Source organism: Hippopotamus amphibius, chromosome 9 (genome assembly GCF_030028045.1).
Source record: "Hippopotamus amphibius kiboko isolate mHipAmp2 chromosome 9, mHipAmp2.hap2, whole genome shotgun sequence".
NCBI classification, from domain to species: Eukaryota; Metazoa; Chordata; class Mammalia; order Artiodactyla; family Hippopotamidae; genus Hippopotamus; species Hippopotamus amphibius.
Genome location: NC_080194.1, coordinates 128,331,294 through 128,353,712, shown reverse-complemented (window position 1 = coordinate 128,353,712; position 22,419 = coordinate 128,331,294). Strand labels below are relative to the sequence as shown.

Below are 22,419 nucleotides of genomic sequence, written 5' to 3'. Positions count from 1 at the left end.
TTAAAATAGACACGATGTTAACGTGAGGTTTGTTCATGTGGCTTCTGTTGAGTGTGGACCACAAAGGGCTGAAGGATGAGGTGGGATCCCTAGAGAGAAAAGGGAGGAGGCTGGGGCCTTCCCCAGGACGTTCTCTTGATGGGGAATGTCTCTGACTAAGATGGAAGGTTGGAGGCTCACTATGTTTATTCTTTAATTTAAAAAATATTTTTGGCTGTGCAGCACTGCATGTGGGATCTTAGTTCCCCAACCAGGGATTGAACCTGCACCCCTGGCAGTGTAAGTGCAGAGTCTTAACCACTGGACCACCAGGGAATTCCCAGAGGCTGTCTTTGGAATAAGATTTTAGGGAAGAAGCCCCTGTCCTGCCCTCACCCCCAACTTCTCTACCCATGAGGCCGATAGGCAGCCTCTGAACATCTGGAAGTTTACAAGGACCCCAGGTTAACCCTTTGCTCTGGAAAACCAACTGGAAACAGCCAGCGGCCCGCCCAGCCCTGGCCCCGTGTGCTGACCTTCCTGGAGATGTCTCTCAGCTTCCGGAAGAAGTCGTCTGATGCGTGGTTGTCTCCGCCCTCAGACTGGATGGGCTCCACGATGATCCCGGCCACCGTCTTCTTCTTCTTCCGGTATTTCACGATCAGGTCCTCCACCTGGATTCCAAAGGGGACGTGACAAGGGCTCGTGGAGGCTCTTGGGCAGCCCTCGAGGATGTGCACGTGGGGTGCTATGGACCCCTGGACATTATGTTGAAAACGTCACAGTGTCTTATCATTAGATAGAACACCCAATGGAGAAAAGACAGTCTTCAGTAAGTGGTGCTGGGAAAGCTGGACAGCGGCATGTAAATCAATGAAGTTAGAACACACCCTCCTATCATACACAAAATAAACTCGAAATGGCTTAAAGACTTGAATATAAGATATGACACCATAAAACTCCTAGAAGAGATCATAGGCTAAACATTCTCTGACATAAATCGTAGCAATGTTTTCTTAGGTCAGTCTCCCAAGGCAATAGAAATAAAAGCAAACATAAACAAATGGGACCTAATCAAACACTCACAGACATAGAAAAACTTATGGGAAAGTGGGGGGAGGGAGGGATACATTAATTTGGGATTAGCAGATACAAACTACTATATATAAAACAGACAACCAACAAGGTCCTACTCCTGTATAGCATGGGAACTATATTCAATATCTTGTAATAGACCATCATGGAAAAGAATCTGAAAAAGAATATATATTCATGTATATATATAACATTCAAAGTGATGTGAGTCACTCTGCTGTACACAAGAAACGAACACATTGTAAATCAACTATACTTCAATTAAAAAAAAAAAGAGGGAATTCCCCTGTGGTCTATTGGTTAGGACTCCACACTTCCTTCCATTGCAGGGGGCATGGGCTCAGTACCTAAGATCCTGTAAGCTGCAAGGCGTGGCCAAAAAAAATAGAATAAAATGTGTTTGTGTGGATGGGAGTGTGTCCTCTGTGGGGTTGGTGCTAGCGCCCTGGGGGTAGAAGCTAAGAACCTGGGGCAAATATCTAACCTCTGGAAGCCTCACTTTGCTGACCTATACTATGGGCATCCTCACAGGATCTACCTAACGGGGTCATGGAGAGGACTGAATGAGATCACACAGCACAGTGTCCAACAGACAGCAGGTGGTATTGTTATGACCATCAACACCACATTATTATTGTTGTTACTGTTATTGTTGGTATGAGAGACCTTTCTGTGCAGAATCTGAGATGTCTATTTGTTTAAAAAACTGTCGTTAGGACTTCCCTGGTGGTGCAGTGGTGAAGAATCCGCCTGCCAAGGCAGGGGACAAGGGTTTGAGCCTCGGTCTGGGAATAACCCACAAGACTCGGAGCAACTGAGCCCATGCGCCACAACTACTGAGCCCACATGCCGCAACTACTAAAGCCCGAGCGCCTAGAGCCTGTGCTCTGCAACAAGAGAAGCCACAGCACTGAGAAGCCCGCGCACCGCAACAAAGAGTAGCCCCTGCTCGCCGCAGCTAGAGAAAGCCCGCGTGCAGCAACAACGACCCAACGCAGCCAATAAATAAATAAGTAAACAAAACAAAACAAAACTGTCATTAAACTCATCTATAGTAATAGAAATCCAAGCAGTGGTTGCATGCAGTGGGGTAGGGATGGGCATGATAGGTTGACTTCCTGGACTGCCCCAGGGAAGTTTTCTGGGCTGATAGGATACCCTTGATTGGAATGGTTACATAAGTGTATTTATTTGTCCAAATGTGTTGAACTAGACACTTAAGTGAGTGCACTTTATGGTATGTAAATTGTATGTTAATAAAATTAATTTTTAAAAATTTTACCTTTTTTAAGACCATTTTTAAAAATTGAAGTATAGTTAATTTACAGTGTTGTGCTAGTTTCTGGTGTATAGCAAAGTGACTCGGTTACACACACACATACACACACATATCTATCTATTCTTTTTCAGATTCTCCTCCATGATAGTCATTACAAGAAAACACTTTTTAACCGTTAATAGTTATGGAGGAGTAAAAAAAGCATCTGATTTTCCCCCAGTGGTTATAGTTCTCAAGCTCTTGTCCTAAAATGGGTATCATCTTATAGATAAAGTGTAGTAACTGTGATACTTTATCAATAATTTGATAATTATGCATAACTAAAAACGCAAACCACACACCGAGAGCAGCAAGTGCAGTCTTTCTGTTATGCAGAATTAAGGAAAAACCTTCTATTTGGATGATGTGATTTTGGCCTCGGTCTCACCAATGGCCCCAAGGAAACTCTCAGATACTTTTCTTTGCTTCTAGAGTGTCATTTGCAATTTGTCATCACAGATTCTTGCTTACTCGTCCACTGCTGTGTTCCTGACTAGCCTGCACTCTCTGATAGGATGCAGGAGAGACACACGGCTATCAAGCACTTGGAACGTATCTGGCCCAAACTGAGATGTGCTCTATGTGTAAAATACACACAGTGGTTCAAAGATTTAACACGATAAAAAGAATATAAAAACATGTCATCGATAATTTTTAAATATAAATGACATGTTGACAATAATATTTTGGATACACCGGGTTCAATAAAACGTTATTAAAATTAATTTCACCCAATTCTTTTTCCTTTTTAAAAATGTAGTTACTGGGACTTCCCTGGTAGTGCAGTGGTTAAGAATCCGCCTGCCAATGCAGGGGACACGGGTTCGAGCCCTGGTCCGGAAAGATCCCACGTGCCTCGGAGCAACCAAGCCCATGCTCCACAACTACTAAGCCTGTGCTCTAAAGTCAGTGAACCACAACTACTGAGCTCATGCACCGCAACTACTGAAGCTCGTGTGCCTAGAACCCGTGCTCTTCAACAACAGAAGCCACCGCAACAAGCCTGTGCACCACAATGAAGAGCAGCCCCTGCTCTCCGCAACTACAGGAAGCCTGCGCACAGCAACAAAGACCCAATGCAGCCAATAAAAATAAATAAATAAAACAAAATAAAATAAAATAAATTTATAAAAAATATATAGTTACTAGAAAAGCTGTTGTGACTTGTGGCTTGCCTTATTTCACTTGGATTCCATCATCTTGTCTCTTTTATTTACCACTAAATACCCAGCACCTAGCGCCTTGCTTCACACTTAGTAGGTGTTAACTATTAAAAAGAATCAAGCACTTAAGAGGTAAACCAGGCTTTTTGAGCTCAAATCCAAATCTGAAGAGTGACAGCCATTCTCTGTCACCCCCATCCCCACAACAGAATCCTCCCAGTGTCTTACTTGGAGCCCCAATATATGGGACAGGTCAAAGGGGGGCTGTTCTGGTTGGATAGCAGGCACGGTGACAGCGGCTGCCCATCCTTAGTCCCTCCCTGCCCCACTGCAACCCCCAGGGCTTCCAAAAAAGCTCCAGGATTCTGGAGAAGACCGACGCATAGTGGACTAGAGGATCTCATGGAATCATTTTTCCTATGAACTGCCCTAGGTTCTTTCCATCAATTCATTATCTCTAGAGTCAATGAAGCTTGTGCCCAAAGAAACTCACACAATACAAAAGTTTGTACTAGAAGTGGGGTGATGGAGGCTGGGTGGCAAAATCAATGTCGCAGTACCTTTCCTAACACGGGACATAGGGACACGAGGCCCCCTGTCCCTCCATCCCACCCAGGGAGGGCCACGCGGGTCCCTGGATAAACTCTGTGTGTTCCTTTTCTCCGGGGCTAAGTCTTGGGGTGAGGGGTTGGGAGAGTGAGGGGAGGACCCAGAAGGTTCGAGTGTTACCTCTTCTAGACAGCGGGCCTCTTCTTGTTGGTTCTCTTTCACAAACTCTTCCAGAGGATATTTCAGCCGTGGGAACGGTGCAATGGGCCAGTCGAAGGAAGGGATGTCGATCTTGTGAATGGCTTTGGAGTGTGTGGTCGCTAAGCAACCTAAGCCCAGCACAACAGAAGAGCAGAGGTTGGCTCGGGGAAGGAGGATGGACTGTCTCTGGGGAGGAGGTGGAGCAGCCCAGGGAGGCCCAGCGCCTGCAGAACCCCAGAAGCTGAAGTGGCACGTGTGTGTGTGTGTGTGTGTGTGTGTGTGTGTGTGTGTGTGTGTGTGTGTACGCGCACCTTTGCTTTCTATCTATCACAGACTAACACAGACTTTGAAGGCAGAGAGACAAGGGTTCAAGTCCTAGCTCTGCCACTGAATGGCCTTGGAATGTTCCTTCCTTTGCTGAGCCTCAGTTTCCACATCTGCAAAGTGGGAACAACTATCCCCAGTCTGCAGGGAATGGTGTGCAACCAGCAAGACAATATGTGGATGTGGAGCCTCCAGTGCCAGATCAGAGGAGGCCGTCGCTATTGTTGTTACTATTATCTACCTACCACCTCGGGGTCCCGCAGCCCTCCTTACCCATGGTCCTCCCGTGGAAGGCGCCCATGAAGGAGAGGATGCTGTAGTCGGGGCAACCGGGGGCCTGGAACCAACAAACAGCCGTCAGTCAGGGTTGTGAGCTGGGGACCTACATGGTGGCCCCCAGGAACCTCGAGGAGCACGACAGTCTCAGAAGAATCAGGGACCCCCCTCAGGCAGAAGTTACAAACTGGACACTGGAGGTCTAGACCCAGCCCACGGATCTTTTGTTTTTTTTTAAATCAAGAAATTTCATGAAATAAATATCTGAACCTCTGTCTTCTCACAAGTTCTACACCACGTGGGCCCATTCTCAGCCAAGCCCAAAGGTGGGTGAGTATGCTGCCCCTGGGCGCCCACCACCCACTTTTCTCTTCTCCATCACTGGCTGGGCATCCTCAGGCTCTTCAAACTCCGCCCTGCTTGGTCTCCCCTGCCCCCCGACTGCTCTGGCTCCCGCAGCCCACAGGTGGGCCAGGTGCTGGTGGTGGTACCTGCCTTCTGTGACCTGAGGTCCATGCTCAGGCTGTGGACCAGGTCTGCTGGGCCAGAGCTGGAGGGTGGGACCCCCAGCTTTCCCTCTCGCCACGGGGCTGCCCCTGGGCTCAGCAGGGATTCATGAGCCCCAGTCCTCTCCCAGCCCAAGTGCATTCCAGCAGCCTTGCCTTCCGACCTTCCGCCCGGCAAGTGACTCAGACCCGAGTGCAGGTGACTCAGGAGGAGCTGCTGGGGACGCCACAGAGGCCACCCTGGGGGCTCTGAGTCTCTGGGAGGTTGCACAGCACCGTCTCAGGGTGGCTGATCTTCACTGGGCCCCTGAGACCCCCGGGGATAGCTCCAAGACCTCCTCCCACAAATCTCCGAATACCCTCTCATCATTTTCCTTCTTTCCTCTCCAAAGGTGATATACAGGCGCACCTTGTTTTATTGTGCTTCACAGGTGTTGTGTTTTTTTTTTTACAGATTGAAGGTTTATGGTCACCCTGCACTGAATAAGTCTATTGGGACCATCTTCCAACAGCATTTGCTCACTTCGTGTCTCTGTGTCACATTTTGGTAATTCTCACAATATTTCAAACTTTTTGGTTATTGTCACATTTGTTATGGTGACCTGTGATCAGGGATCTGTGATGTTACTATTGCAACTTCCTAAAGATGCAGATGATGGTTAGCATTTTTTAGCAATAAAGTATCTTTGAATTCATGTGTGTACATTGCTTTTTTTAGCTGTAAGGCTACTGCACCCTTAACGAACCACAGTATAGTGTAAACATAACTTTTCTATGCACTGAGAAACTAAACAATTCACAAGAATCATTTTATTGCGATATTTGCTATATCGGGGTGCTCTGGAGCTGAACCCACATCTCCGAGATGTGCCCCAACGCTCAGTTACATGGTTGAGAGCACAGTGTCTGTACAATTTACATCCCACTGTTTTCACTCAGCTGTAGCACACATGTCTCCAGGGCAAGAGAAACCCTTTGCGAGTATTTTGGCTGCAGAACTTCATGTTTGGACACAATGGGTGACCGAGTTCAGCGGGTCTTGGTCCCCACCCTTCCCCACCCCCCTCTTTTTCTTAAGCAGTAGACACTTCTGCCTTCGTCATGGTAGGATTCAGGGGAAGGACTGGCCTGCTCTGATTGAAGCTGGCTGGGGAGCTTGGAGTCTGACTTGATCTTCCCTCTGGACCCCCGACTGTTGTGCCCCAACACAGGTCCCCTTCGTGCCTCCCTGAATGGCTGAGGTTCATGACCCCAGTCCTATCCCAGTCCAAGCGGATGGAACCCCTACACTCAATCCATCTCTCCCCATTACTGGATATACAGGTGGTCGTCAACCTAAACACCAGTGGGTGAACACCTTTGCACAGACATTTGAGGTGACATTTTGGATTATTCTAGAGAATTCATGTAATGCCATTTTAGATGAGTCTATGCAGGCGGTTGTCCTGGGAAACTGATGAGAGCCAGTCAGAAGAGCTCCACTCCAGCCTTGAGACCAAGGGAGTGGACTAGGGGGCTGGAATGCTTGGGGACCCCTTGTCATGGACTGAATGTCTACGTCCACCTCAAATTCATTTATTGAAGCCGTAACCCTCAGTGTAATGGTATCTGAACATGGGGCTTTTGGGAGGTACTGAGGGTTGGGTGAGGTCACGAGGTTGGGGCCCTGTGATGGGATTAGTGCCCTCAGAGGAATGGACACCAGAGAGCCTGCTCCCTGTCCCTGAGATAGAGGGAGGGCACAGTGAGAAGGCGGCCATCCCCAAGCCAGGAAGAGAGCCAGCTCTGGGAAACTGGATTGGCCGGCACCTTGACCTTGGACTCCCAGCCTCCAGAACTGTGAGAAAATACATCACATGCATCTGCTGTTTAGGCCACTTGGTCTAGAGTGTTTGTCATGGCAGCCCGCGCTGACTGAGCTCCCTCCTACCTGAGAAGGACAGGGCCACACGAGGTGGAGGGGACACAGGGCTCACCTGGTTGACCATGCACGTCTCCAGCTCCTCTTTGGAGAAACCTGATTGGCCCCTTTCCTTGCTCTGAGAAAACGGAACAGAACAAACTCCCTTCAAGCTCTGGGGCAGGAAGGGCTCCCACTTTCCACCCAAACCAACATCTAGTCAATGAGGGGATGCTTTCTCTGCTTTCTCAAGAGTTGATCATATGTCAACATTAACACGTATGACTGAAGCATGAGACCACGCATTGTGCTCATGATGAAATAAACAGATGGACGAATAAGGCGCGTTGCCATTCTATTGGCAACAACAAAGATCTGTGAGATGGTATGTCATTCCAGGTAAAATAGTGTAATGACACTGGGGAGGTTTTGCACCACACCCTACTGGGATGTTTGGAAAGTCCTGTCCAGGCAGTGGCCCTGCCTGGATTTTGACTATGGCCATTGATGTCCAATATCCCAGCTGGGATGAACAGTCAGACAAGGGCAGAGTGTGTGTCTGGGAGCTGAGGAGCACACGTGTGTGTGTGTGTGTGTGTGTGTACCCGTGCAAGCCCCAAACCTCACCCGGTACCACATGAAGATGGTCTTGAAGGCGTTTTCATTGGAGCAGGAGCCGCAGGCCATCGTGATGAGCTGGGACATCCCTTTGGGAGCCACCTGTGGGGAGGGAAACAGCTGTGGGCTCCCCACTCCCCTAGCTGGGGCAGGGCCTCTGCGGCCACCACATGGTGGGCCCTGGAAGCTGTGGGAGGCTGGGAGGGAACCAGGGATGCAGTCCCAGAAGCAGTCAGATTGGGACGGTGAATTAGTGGCCCAGAAAGGCTCCGGGGCTGGAGGCCAGAGAGGAAAAAAGGTGAAGAAAAGCCCAAACATCCCTCCTGATGCAACCTCTGCCCGGAGGCACCCACATTTTACAGGTGGAAAGTTGGGGTTCCAAAGAACTCTAATCCTTGTAGCAACTGAAACCCAAAGGAGGGTTGAAGGACGCCGGCAAAGGCCTGTCATGGGATCAATACTAACTTCCCTGGGTTCCCTTTTACCCGCCCACAAGGGATCCCAGCTTTTCTTGCAAAGGAAAATTAAAAAGACTCTTCATGAAAGAAACAGCATGAAAAGCAAGATGGAAGTAGAAACACCCCATTCTTAATCATTATGTAACTCAATGCTTTCCCTCCCTGCTGCTCTGGCCTCCTGGAGATCAGAGCTGCCAGCCAGCAGGGCAGAGGGCAGAGGTGGGTCCCCATGGTGGCAGGCTGTCCCCACGGACTCACTGAGAGCAGGGACTCCCGGAGTTTCTCCACAAAGTTCTCGGGAGGAAGGATTCCGAGGGCAGGTCTGTTGATGAATGTGCTCTGCAAAAAAACCAGGAGACCGCAGTGACTCCTTGGCTTGCCCCAGCTCCCGCCCACCAGTGATGCTTTTCAGAGTAGATGTGCGGATGTGCTCATGTGCTCCCCGCTGAGGGGAATGACCGACTTCCCTGTGCTTTTAGAGAAATCCACTAGGATTGCTCTGGGTTTAAAACAAAGTGTCAGTTTCTTGGTTGGGATATTGCACTAACACTATATAAAATGCTACTGTTGGGGGAAACTGGATGGAAAATACATGGGACCTCTTTGTACTACTTATTTTGCAACTCCTTCTGAATCTGTAATTTAAAAAAACCCATCAGAATGATTGAAAAACAAAAAATGCACAATAACAATTACTGGCCAGAATTCTCATTCATGGCTGGTGGCAATGTAACATGGTGCGCCCACTTTGGAAAACAGGTTGGCGGTTCCCATAATGGTAAGCAGACACACACACACCCTATGTCCCAGCAATTCACCCGAGATATTTACCTAAGAGAAAAATGAGAGTATATGTCAGACAAAGATGTGAATGGATGTGAAGGTTTGTAGTGGTTTTATCTTTTGTTGCCAAATAATGGAAACAGACCAAATATGCTTCCACTGGGGAAACCACAAATAGACCATGCTACATGCACACCATGGAACACTGCTCAGCAGTGAAAAGAAGAAATCTACCCACACACATAACAACATAGGAGAGGAGAATCTCAAAGTCATGATGCCGGGTGAAAGAAGCCAGAATCAAAGGGTCACCCACTGCAGGGCTCCGTCCCTACCATATTCTGGAAAAGGCAGAACTATAGGGACAGAAAACAGCTCAAGGCTGTCAGGGGCTGGGGTGGGATTGACTACCCATGGGCTCAGTGAAATGTTTGGGGAGATGAATAGTTTGCATCTAGATATTTTTGGATTGTGGTTAAAAAACAACATAAAATTTACCACCTTAGTCACCTCTAAGCATATAGTTCAGTAATGTTAAGCATATTCACACTGTCATGTAATCATCATCACCATCCATCTCCAGAACTCTTTCATCCTGCAGAACTGGAGCTCCGCCCCTACTAAACACTGACTCCCCATTCTCCCCTCCCCCCAGCCCCTGGCCACCACCATTCTACTTCCTGTCTCTGAATTTGAAGACGCTGACCGCCTCAAATAAGTGCAATCAAACATTATGTGTCCTTTTGAGACTGGCTTGTTTCACTTAGCATGACATCCTCTAGGTTCATCCTTTTCATAAGCACATGGCATGTTTTCTTCCCTTTTGAAGGCTGAATAATACTGCACTGTATGGGTACGCACATTTCCTCTATCTGTTCATCTGCTGATGGACACTTAGGTTGCTTCCACCTTTGGGCTACTGTGAACAGCATGAACATGGGTGTGCAAATGTCCAGGTTTCGACAGTGACTGTACGATTATGCATTTAAAAAATTTTTAAATTTTCATTTCTTTATTTTTTGGCCATACTACATGGCTTGTGGGATCATAGTTCCCCAAGCAGGGATCAAACCTGTGCCCCTGCAGTGGAAGCGTGGAGTCCTGACCACTGGACCATCAGGGAAGTCCCAGATTATGCATTGATTATGCATTTGTTGAAACCCACAGAACTGTACACTTCAAAGGATGGATTTGACTGCACATGAATTATACTTTAATTTAAAAAAAAAAACAGGGAAAAAATGAGGCCTCAGTAGCTCTGCAAATTCTAAATAGAATGAGGCTTAGGAAAGCAACCTGATGAGGGGGCTGGTTAATAAATGAATAGCTGAGTATGAGAAAAGCAGTATTAGAAAAATTCCTCCCCCCCCCCATAATTTTGATAGATGTGGGTCCAGAGAAGGATTTCCCCTCTAAGGAAATCAGTGGTGCAAGCCTGATGTGAAACAGATACTCGCTTCTGATACCCAGGAAACGAGGGAGCATTCGTTATTTACAACAAAAAGAAGAACCACTCTAAATGCCAACATTAGGTTATGTAAACGAAGGCACATTAACTGAAGGTGATGTTGTACCCCTGAAAAGATGTGTAAAAAGGTTACAATTTTACATTAGGGTTCACTGAGTGTTGTACCTTCTGTGGGTTTTGATAAATGCATAATGATGACACGTGTCCACCATTATGGAAAAGACACAAATGGAAATGCAAATGGGGATAAAAATAGAGCTGTCCCATTCCTCCAGGTCCAGCCAGTGTCCCCGGGAAGGACTGGGAAGAGTCTGGGAGGGGTCTGCACAATGGATAAGCAATGAGGTCATCAGGAGGTGGATTTGAGTTATAGAAAGGGATTGCACTGGGACTTCCTTGGTGGTGCAGTGGTTAAGAATCTGCCTGCCAATGCAGGGGACACGGGTTCGATCCCTGGTCCGGGAAGATACTACATGCCTCGGAGCAACTAAGCCCATGTGCCACAACTACTGAAGCCTGTGTGCCTAGAGCCCGTGCTCTGCAACAAGAGAAGCCACCACAATGAGCAGCCCAAGCACTGCAATGAAGAATAGACCCCGCTTGCTGCAACCAGGGAAAAAGCCCACGCACAGCAATGAAGACCCAACACAGCAAAAAATAAAATAAATAAATGAATAAATTAAAAAAAAAAAAAAAAAGGATTGTACTAAATGCAATGTGGCATCCTGGATTGGATCCTGGGGACCAAAAAACGGATATTAGAGGAAAAATTACGGAAATCTGAATAAAGTCTGTAGTACATAATGCACCAACATTAATTTCTTAGCTTTGACAAGGGTACCTTTGAGAGGTGAGGTGTTGCCAACATTGGGGGAGACTGGGTGAAAGGCAGATGGAAACTATCTTTATGACTTGTAAATCTGAAATTAGTCTAAAATAAAAACAGAGTCCGGACTTCCTAGGTGGCACAGTGGTTAAGAATCCACCTGCCAACCTAAATGCCCATCAGCGGATAAATGGATAAAGAAGATGTGGCACATATATACAATGGAATGTTATTCAGCCATAAAAAGGAATGAAACTGAGCTATATGTAATGAGGTGGATAGACTTAGAGACTGTCATACAGAGCGAAGTAAGCCAGAAACAGAAAAACAAATACCGTATGCTAACTCATATATACGGAATCTAAAAAAATGGTACTGATGAACCCAGTGACAGGGTAAGAATAAGGTTGCAGATGCAGAGAATGGACTGGAGGACATGGGGTTGGGTTGGGGGCGCAAAGGGGAAGCTGGGATGAAGTGAGAGAGTAGCATAGACACATTTACACTACCAACTGTAAAATAGATAACTAGTGAGAAGTTGCTGTATAACAAAGGGAGATCAAGTCGATGATGGGTGATGCCTTAGAGGGCCAGGACAGGGAGGGTGGGAGGGAGTCACGGGAGGGGAAGGATATGGGGATATATATATAAATACAGCTGATTCACTTTGGTGTACCTCAAAAGCTGGTACAAGAGTGTAAAGCAATTATATTTCACTAAAGAGCTTAAAAAAAAAAAAAAAAGAATCCGCCTGCCAATGCAGGGGACACAGGCTCAAGCCCTGCTCTGGGAAGATCCCACATGCCTTGGAGCAACTAAGCCCGTGCGCCACAACTATTCAGTCTGTGCTGAATAGAGCCCGTAAGCCACAACTCCTGAGCCCATGTGCCACAACTACTGAAGCCCACACGCCTAGAGCCTGTGCTCCACAACAAGAGAAGCCACTAAAATGAGGAGTCAGCGCACCACAATGAAGAGTAGCCCCCAATACTGCAACTAGAGAAAGTCTGTGTGCAGCAACGAAGACCCAACACAGCCAATAAATAAATAAATACATAAATTAATTAATTTATTAAAAAAACCCCAAAACATTGAGTCTGAAATTCCCTGGCAGTCCAGTGGTTAGGATTCCGTGCTTTTACCGCCAAGGGTGCAGGTTCAGTCCCTGGTCGGGGAACCAAGATCCTGCAAACTGCGAGGCAAGGCCAAATAATTTAAAAAAATCAAAGCATTGAGTTAAAAAGTAGGGAAGGATTGATTGAGCCTAGGATTTGGGAACTTCTCAGGTACCCCTATCCCTCAGACTCAATCATGTAAATAAACTCAATGCAAATCCAAATAGTGGCATCACTACATCAGAGGAAACCCAAGGATAGGGAGGCCCCAGCACCCATCCTCCAGGTGGCATTGGGATTTGGCGTGGCCCGCTAGATTCATGGCAGGCTCATACCTCTGTTGCCTTTTCTTCTTTGTGACCAGCTGGGTGGGTCTAGGATATGCGGTGGGGGAAGTTAACCCTTTTCATTGTAGAGCTAGGGAAATGGAGGACCAGAGAGGTCAAGCAACCTGCTTCAAGTCACACAGACAGGAAGGGGCAGAACCATGATTCAAACCCTGGTTTGCTGACTTCAGATCCCACTCTCAGCCAGATACTGCTGGCAGCCTCCACCTGAAAATATAAATGCTGGACATAAGTGTGCTTGGCCCAGCCCGAAGACTGTGGACGGCCTGTGAGGGTCGCGGAGGGGCCTTTTGTTTTGGCTTTGAGGTATGAAGGGGGCTCCAAAGAAATCAAGCATAGCACGAGCTCAGGGTGGAGGCGAGCTGCCATCATCTGTGAGCGGGGGAGGCAGCTCACAGAGGGGATGGCTGGGCTGGCAGCTTGACTGCCTGTCTGGGCCCAGGGAAGATGTGGGGGTGGTGCTCTTGTTTGGCAAAGTGTGACATTCATTAAGAACAGAAGATATCTGGGACTTTGGGTAGCAGAATCAAGTGAGGACAGGTTTCTAGAATCCTAGCCAGCAGACTCAGCAGCTGTAAAGTGCAGCGGGAAGAGAATGGGCTTTGGTGTAAGTGGCTGTGCAACCTGGGGCAAGTCACTTAACCTCTCTGGTCTTTACAGTCCTCATTTGCGAAAATGAGGATCCCTTCCTAGGTGCTCATAAGGAGCCACTGGGAAGACACAGCATACAGATGAGGCAGGAGCTTCGTCTTGAAGGACAGAATCACGCCGGTGGAAAGGCCTCGAGGTCACACTGATGTCTTAGCTGACCAGGCTAGCTGCCCTCCAGCCAGCACAGCCAGGGTGCCACAGATGGCAGTCAGCACTCATCATTCGTTGCAATGACCAGGCACGTGCAATGCCCAATAATTATTGTATAACCTGTGGGCAAAGTGATGAGGTTGCCTTGGTGACATAAGAAGTTCTAACTAGAAGCCAGAAATTGGATCCAGGTGTCACGACACATGAATTATGGGTGATGTGGCTGGAGTATCAAAGGGTTGATAAGCCCCTTCTCAGGAGTTCAAAGACTTGGCAGGAGCCTGCTCCGGACAGGTAAAATAACTTGACCACCCCCTGAGCTCATCTCCCACTAAGAGTTTGGAAGACCCAAGACGTCAATCAACAGTCATCCAATCTGATGCCCCAGATGTACTCTGCTGAGCTTGTGGTGGTCAGCTGTCACTTCTCTAAGGCTGTGCCGATCACCCAGCCCCACACTCAGCCCTCTGCAGAACAATGTCAACACAGACTGTGATCTAGACCATGATCCAGACTACGGTCTAGATGGTGATCTAGACGCATCTAATATGTGATCCAGACTGTGGTCTAGACTGTTTTGGCCCGTAATCTAGACTGTGATCTCGCCATCAAACCCAGCACCAAGGACAGTGCCCAGCACACAGCAGGTATTTCACCCATCAGTAAGTAAACAGATGTCAAGAAATGAGGCTGAAGAAGCAGAAGCCAGATCACAAAGAGCTTTGCACTTGAAGTGGAGGAGCTGGGAGGCATCCTGAAGGCAGTGGGTACCGGGAGAGGCTTCCAGGCACAGTGCAGTTTGGAGGATGGTTTGGAGGAGGTAAGAGTGGACATGGAGGGGGCAGGGAGTGATGAAGAGGGGCTGCTGAGGAAACTCCAAGTGGAAGAGGCGGAGCTGGGACCGGTCCCTGACTGAGTAGGGGAACAGAGGATGGGGGGTAGTGTCCAGGTTCCTGGCAGGGACAGGTGGGGGCAGGGCATCCCCAGAAATCAGAATCCCTGGGCCTGTAAGTCACGTGCTGTTGGGTGACTCTGCCTCCGGAGGCAGCTGACACGGCAAATGTGTCTGGCGTATTTGTTGACACAGTTTTTTAGCACCAACTGCTGAGGCATCTGGGATCCGCAGAACGTTTCGAAACAAAGCAGGGCTCTGAATGTAAACACACGCGTGGAGCCACCAACGGGCCTCTCCAGACACCCTCCGGAGGACGCGGCTTCCGCTGGAGCAGTTCCTGAACTTGTCAACTAATCGGAGGCAAGAACCATCCCCAGGCCCCTCCCAGGCAGGCACAGCCACAGGTAAAGAGGACTCGAGTTCTTTCCCATTATCTTCTGCTCTTCAAGTTCAAGGGAAGACGTTTAAGGCTGGAGAGTTGATTCCTGATGCAGCCGGGCTTTCAGTCGCCCTGCCTTTCTTAGATTTCGTTTTGGGAATCACACGCCTTGTCATGTGTGGACATGTATGTCACACTCTGAGAAAAATGAAAGCCCCAATGACACGCGGTGCCCGGGAGGATGGCGAGTGGCAGGAACCTTCACACAGCTGGAGGGAGTGGAAATCCCACACCCAGTCTGGAACTGTCTGGTGGGATCTGACCGCGTGCGCTCACTATGGCCACAGATGCCCCTCATGAATGTGTCACCAAAAGACACACTGGAAGGTTCACAGTAGGAAGCAACCAGATGCTTATCAGCGGTCGGTAGGATGCTAACTGCACTGCGTTCACACAATGGAACGATTAAAGCCAGGAGGATCGATGCCCTGCGGCTACCAGGGATGAATCTTCAGATGGATTTTGGGTGAAATAAACCAGACATGATAAAGAGCACACACAGGATGATTCTACTCATGTGCTGTTAGAAGTTAAGGGTGTGGTCTACCTAACTCGGTCTGGGGGAATAGGAACTGGGTTGGGGCATGGTGAATTCAGTGGGGATGAAAAGCATCTTACCCTTGTGATGTAGAAAGCACAGACACCTCTGTGGCATGTACTATCTACATATGTACCACATCGTGTACATACATCTCATACACCACAAGTGTGTTGTAGGCACGATTATGGCTCCCAAGAAGATGCCCTACTCTCATCCCATCCCTGCGACTGTGAATATGTTACACGGCAGAGGGGACTTTGCAGGTGTAGTTAAGCTTCCTATGCAGCTCAGAAAGCAGCCTGTTCTGGATTTTCTGGGTGAGCTTAATGCAGTCACATGAGCCCTTTGCTAAGGGCAGAGGCAGAGGAGGGAGACAGAGGGAGGCACTGGACCAGCGCTGCTGGCTTGACGATGGAGGGACCACATGAAACAGGCTCTGCCAATGACCTGCATCAGCCCCAAAGCAGATCCTCCTCCAGAGCCTCCAGCTAAGAGCTGATCTCAGCTTTTTTTCTTTGCTCCCCCCCCCCCACCCCCTGCACAGCACGTGGGATCTTAGTTCCCCGACCAGGCCTCGAACCCAGGCCCCTGCTGTGGAAGCACAGAGTCTTAGCCACTGGACCACCGGGGCGCCCCTGACCTCAGCTTTGTGAGACCCTAAGCAGAGCACCTCAGTGTGAGTCCGGTCCAGATTCCAGACCCACAAGGTCTGTGAGATCAGGGACTTCCCTACCGGTGCAGTGGTTAAGACTCTGCACTTCCACTGCAGGGAGCCCGGGTTCGATCCCTCATCGGGGAACTAAGATCCTGCAGGCCTGCATGCCGGGGAAGGTCTCTGAGACCATAAACCGGTGTTGTTTCAAACCCCTAGGCTGGGTGCAGTTTGTGATGGCAGCAACAGGAAACGAATACTGGATGACATTAAGATTTCATGGTTGGGAGAACAATTAGGAAAATAATGTCTATAAAAGCTCCTTAAGGGAATGATAATTGGAAAAAAAAAGTTGAGAAACCCAGGGTCGCAGGGGGAAATTCACTCAGCAGTACACTTAGCATGTGCATGTCTCCACGCGTGTGTTACAGCCAGTGTCATCAATCAACAGCCCCCAAACAGAGAACAGCCCAGCTCCAAATGTGAACAATTCCCAGGATGAGAAACTCTGTGTCACCTGCCCCCTGCGAGCTGCCACTCCAGTCATACCCGGACCCTCCCAGGCCATCTCTGGTCCGGCTGCGCTGTCCTCTTTGGTTCGTGAAACTCCCTGCACCCGTCCTTCCCACCCTCCTCTTCCTCCCTCCTCTCCCTGCAGGGACCACTCTTCCCTGACCCCTGGTCCCTCCATCCTTGAAAAGCCCAGCTCCTGTGGGTTTTCTTCCCAGCACCTCCTCTGGCTGTGTGACCTTGGACAAATACTTAACCTCTCTGTGCCTCAGTTCCCTCCTCTGTAAAACAAGGATCATGACAGTAGCTGCCTCATAGATTCGGCTTGGCAACATCTGACCTGTGAAGTGCTGGCCGCAGTGTTTATACTTATTAAATAAGCTCATTGTTAATTACCATCATCACTGTTTTACGCCCACACAGTGCTGACTGCCTCGCTCTGCAGCACTTGGTGTGGTTGCAGTTCTCTACTTGTGTGTGTGGTTAACCGGCTGCCTCCAGGGGAGAAGGGCGTTGTGTTTTTGCTAGCCCAAGGCATTCCAAGGGCTTAGCGCATAGTATGTGCTCAATAAATATTTAAGGATGACTGAATGGATGCATTATTTCCAGAGGCTGCCCCAGTGGTCCTCTGAATCTCCGTGAACGCTGCATACCCCGGGGACTCACCACATTTTGAGGCTGTTGGACGAGTTTCATGAGAGCAGGATGGTTGTAACCTGGGGAGAGGAAGATGCAGTTAGAGACCAGCATCGTATCTGGGGGTCCTGTGCCCCTCCCCTCCCTTCCCCTCCAACACTGAACTCTCTTCACATACAAATAGGTCCTTTGCAGACAAAAGACCATTCCTGGGGTTTACTCCAGGTTCCCTGACTCAGAATCGCTCAGGGTGAGCCCCCAGAATCTTCCACTAATTCTCTGGGTGATTCTAACATTCAAGTGGGAGATGCACTGGACCAGAGAGATGGTGAATGAAGGTTAAAGCAAGCTCAAGACCGGGGTTGGGAGGGTTTACCAGGCTGAGGTGATGAATTGCAAACGTGGTCCTTGCCTTCCCCTCTGGTGTCCACAGCTTCAGTCAAATCTCAGCAAGGATTCGTTCAGGGACTGAGGGAGTGAAGGATGCAGCCTGCACTCTGAGACCAGCACGACCAATGCTGCCTGCACACACCTGCTCACGTCCAGCCCGGGCCTGCCGCCCCGAGAGAAGGCTTAGGATGTCCTTTGATTCCACAGAATTGCTCTTCTATGAATCTATCCTACAGGTGTATAAAAACCCATGTAGGGACTGCCCTGGAGGTACAGTGGTTAAGACTCTGCTTCCACTGCAGGGGGCATGGGTTCGATCCTTGGTTGGGGAACTAAGGTCCCACATGCTGTGGGAAGCGTGGCAAAAAAAGGACAAAAAACCAAAAACCCGTGGACACCGATCTTCACGGTAACACGCCAACATCTGTAGGTTTGAAAGCAACCTAATGTCCATCCATAGCAGATCAATTGTTGCCAGGATTAGCAAAAATGAACACAAAGTCTCTTGCACATAGTAGGTGCTCGACGAGATGGGAGCTTTTATCGTAGAGGAGGGAGGCGTGAGACAGGCCCGCACAACACCAGAGCCAGGTGTCCTGGCTCTGCAGAGCCTTCACTGCCATGTACTGAGCACTTACTGTGTGCAGGGGGCTTTCTGCTCCCGACTGCTAATCTGGGCCACAACTACTGCAGGAAGGCCAAGTTTGTAGGAGGCACAGAGGTCACGAGACCAGAAGTAAGACCCACAGAGGCAGGCGCCCGGTGCTCAGCCCAATAGCTATTAGTTGAATGAGTGAACAGTGTGAAGATCCAGTGACATAGGCTAGAACTCAAAGCTCTCACAGATGAGAAAAGTCTAATCAGTGACTCTTGGAGCAGGAGGCAGACTGGAGAAAAACTCCCTGTCTTCAAGTATCACACGTTGTTCTTTTTCTTTTTTTAAATCATGCATACCTTGCATCTATTTTCTTTACACCGATTCACTTTTTCATTTAAAGAGATTTACTTTGGAAGTTCCCGGTGGCCTAGTGGCTAGGATTCTGGGCTTTCACTGCCATGCCCTGGGTTCAACCCCTGGTCGGGGAACTGAGATCACCCCTGCAAAACGGCCCCCCCCCGCCAAAAGATTTACTTTGAATGGACACTTTCTACCACTGGGGTGGGAAACCTGCCCAAGGCTCTGAACCTGGGGCCTGATCTCCTCCCTAATAAGAGACCCGTAAGTATAGATCCAGGTGTTAAAGACCCAGCATCACCCAGAGGAGACTCTCTCCTGATGGAATCAAAGAGTGAACAGACTTGAAAAGCCTTGTGGTTTCACTCTGCGCGATGCAGGGAGCGTGGACACGGGCAGTGATGCGGGGACCAGGGGGAGAGAGTAATTAACATTCTTCCTCTGCCTCCCTGCCCCTTCCCATCCCACCTCCAGTTGTGCTGGGACCAAGGCTGGGAAGTGTTACTCAAGAAAGGAACATTCTGTGGAGTTTTTCAACTGACCTTTGGCCGGAGGTCTTTCAGCTCTGACTCTTCATCACGCTGTCTGGATGTTTATGACTTTTCTGCCTCAGTAGATAAGGCAGTTTCAGGGAATCAAATTAAGCTACAGAGGCAGCTTTTCTTATTGGCTTCAGAAGGAGAGATGAAAGCAGAGCTGGCCCCTCTGATCAGGAAATCCTACGCCTGGGCTTTTGAGGCCATGCGCCCCCCCCCCCCCCCCCCACTGCAGGGCAGGGGCAGCTGTCTGGGAAGCTTCTATTATAGAAGTAAGCTTAGGAGGCAGAGTCATTGGTTCAAATTCTTGGGCTCCTTGGACAGCTGGGCAAACACTGCAACCCCCTGAAACCTGGGTCTGTATCGATAAACCAGAAGTGATATTAAAAGACCTGACATTACAGAACTGTTGTAGCAATTAAATGAGAACATGGAAGGCACTATGCCAGACAGACAGTAAATTCTCAATGATTATTAGTTGAAAAAAAAAATCACCTCAATGACTACAGATGTGGGAGAAAAGGGGGCCAGAGTGAGAACTCTTTAGAACTTCTGGTCTTTTAACAACTACTGCCAGCCTGATCCCCTCACCCCCATAGAGATGCTGGCTCGTTGGGGATTTGAACTGAAGGAGCCCTGGGTGGTGGTGGGGAGAACGTAGGGGTTATCCAGGAAGAGATTGGCCCACAGTCCCAGGATAACTCGAGAACTTATCCCTTTCAGTCCAACAGGACACGGAGAGAGGGTTTTGTAAATCTTAGAATCCAAATCGCCTTCAGTGGCCAAGGCATCTCTGAATGATGAAATTCCTCAAAATGAGTCACCCACCTACCATCGAATCTCATCTTTTTTTTTTTTTTTTTTTTTTTTTTAAATTTCGCCGTGCCGGTGCAGCTTGTGGGATCTTAGTTCCCCAACCAGGGATCGAACTCGGGCCCCCTGAAGTGAAAGTGCCAAGTCCTAACCACTGGCCTGCCGAAGAAGTCCCTGAGTCTCATCTTAATGGGAAATAAATAGGTTCAAGGGACTGAGCAAGGGGAAAGCAGAGGAGGCGTGGAGACCTAACTGGGGGGTCTCAGGGGAAGGACTCCAGGCGGCTGAGTGGAGGGGATGGAGAGGAGTGGGAAGCTGTGGATGGGGAGCCCAGGATGCTCTGGCATCATACACTAAGGGATGGGCTCCATCAGATGCTCAGCCCACGTACCAGTGGATGCCATAGGGAACCCACTGACCAAAGAAACACCGACCATCCAAGCTACAAATATCAGCTACCTGCATCTGCAAATCAGCCCCGACTGTCCCATCTGCCATGTCCTCCTGCAGCAGCACAGTCTCGCTCTGGATGGCCAGGAGGTGAGCCTGGTGAGGTACCTTTCCTTGGCAATCCACCCCTCTCCCAGCTGCTCTGTGTGTTTGTATTGGGGGAGGGGGGAGGCAGTGCTGCTAATGGCTCCAGCCACCGCCTTCTCCGGAAAATTGCCCTGGGTGAATGGAAGCTGCTTTGCTGAAGAGATGACACGTCCTTCCCTCTGGCAGCTGATGGGCAATGACCGACTGACCGAGGGGTATCAAAAGGCCAGCCTCTTTGCCTCGGTCCGGGACCAACTCTGGGGTGCAATTCACATTCCAGAGCCCCCTGTGGCATCAGGCTGTGGCTAGTCTCTGGCTGAGACCTCATCCTTTTTAACTTCTCCCCCGCCCTCTGCTGTTTCCCTCCCTCCTCTTTCTCCTAAGAGCACTTCCTTAATCAACTACTTGCGCCAAATCCCTGCCTCAGGATCTTCTTTCAGAAATCCTGAGACTGCTGACATTGGACATGGGTTCATACTCTACCTATGCTTCCTCTCCAAGCTTTGCTTATCTACCTACAAAATGGGAATATTTACTTGTAGGGTTTTGGGGAGGAGTAAATGAGAAAAGACATGTAAAGTTCCCAGTAATATCCCCTCTACAAATGACTTGTTCCTCTTCTCTGCCCTTGAGGGAATTGTCTGGGCATGCACAAGGATGCACATCTCGGAAGGAGCAGCTGAGGTCTGGATAGCCACGACCAACACAGACAGAGAAGCTACATCCAAGGACTGATTTTCCAGCTCTTACCTATGGGGACAGAGGAGATCTGGGAATAAAGGTCCAGCATCCGGTTGCCGTCCACGTCTACCAGGTAATTGCCTCGGCTCTCTTCGTAATTGCAGAAGAAGTGCACAGCCTCTGCATTCTTGGGGAAAGGAGAGACTGGATCAGGCTCACTGCAATTCCCTAGCTCCTCAGTCTTTCGCGATTCAGCTTGAATTGGTGAAGTAAACCATGTCCTGCCCATTTATGGGCACATGTATGGTATCTGTGGGTGCTGGCAATGCTGGATTTTTTGCCCTGCTGGTAATTACATGAGTGATTTGCTTTATAATCATTTATTAGGCTGAGGATTTGTACTTTATGATTTTTTTCTGTATGTGTTTTATATCTCACAACAAAAAAGACTGAAATATACATCTGAAGAAGATTTCGAAAAGTTAAAATGTATATGGTAAGTCTAAGGGCCTAAGAAAACTAAAAAATATGTAGTGATTATGAGAGAAAGAAAAACAATACACCAGAATATATTCACTTTATGTATAAAAAATTAGTAGAAAATGAATAGAGGAACAAAAAAGACATGAGACAGAACAAAAAATAAAATGGAAGCTTTAAATACAACTAGATCAATAACAACATTAATTAGGTATGTATTAAACAATTCAATAAAAAAATCAGAAACCATCAGACCAAATAAAAAGATTCAGTTATATGCTATCTACATGAGACATACTTTAGATTCAAGAATACAAATTAGGTTGAAAGTAAAAAGATGGGAAAAGATATATGATTCTCACAGCAATATTAAGAAAGCTGGAATGGTTTCTAGTAATATCAGACAAAACTGACTGTAAAACAAACAAACAAAATGTTCCTAGAGGTAAAGAGAGGCATTTTTATGATGACAAAAGGGGCCATCCACTAAGAAGATTATAAACATAAAAGCACCTGACAACATAGCCCTAAAATACATGAAGCAAAACCTGACAGAATTGAAGGAAAAAAATAATTCTATTAAGACTAGCTGGAGGGACTTCCCTGGTAGTGCAGTGGTTAAGAATC

The 22,419-nt window shown here is 48.3% G+C and overlaps 1 protein-coding gene across 3 annotated transcripts in view; it reads right to left on the bottom strand.

Moving 5' to 3' along the window:
- Positions 1-22,419, bottom strand: part of ABAT (4-aminobutyrate aminotransferase) — an 85,060-nt gene that overhangs the window by 6,826 nt on the left and 55,815 nt on the right. For all 3 annotated transcript variants that reach the window (XM_057750297.1, XM_057750298.1, XM_057750299.1), the window contains 8 exons: positions 21,382-21,499; positions 17,431-17,480; positions 8,646-8,726; positions 7,939-8,031; positions 7,388-7,450; positions 4,903-4,966; positions 4,285-4,433; positions 516-653 (listed from right to left, as the gene is read on the bottom strand). In XM_057750297.1, coding sequence (XP_057606280.1) covers positions 516-653; positions 4,285-4,433; positions 4,903-4,966; positions 7,388-7,450; positions 7,939-8,031; positions 8,646-8,726; positions 17,431-17,480; positions 21,382-21,499 — 756 coding nt within the window. The remainder of the gene's footprint in view (positions 1-515; positions 654-4,284; positions 4,434-4,902; positions 4,967-7,387; positions 7,451-7,938; positions 8,032-8,645; positions 8,727-17,430; positions 17,481-21,381; positions 21,500-22,419) is intronic.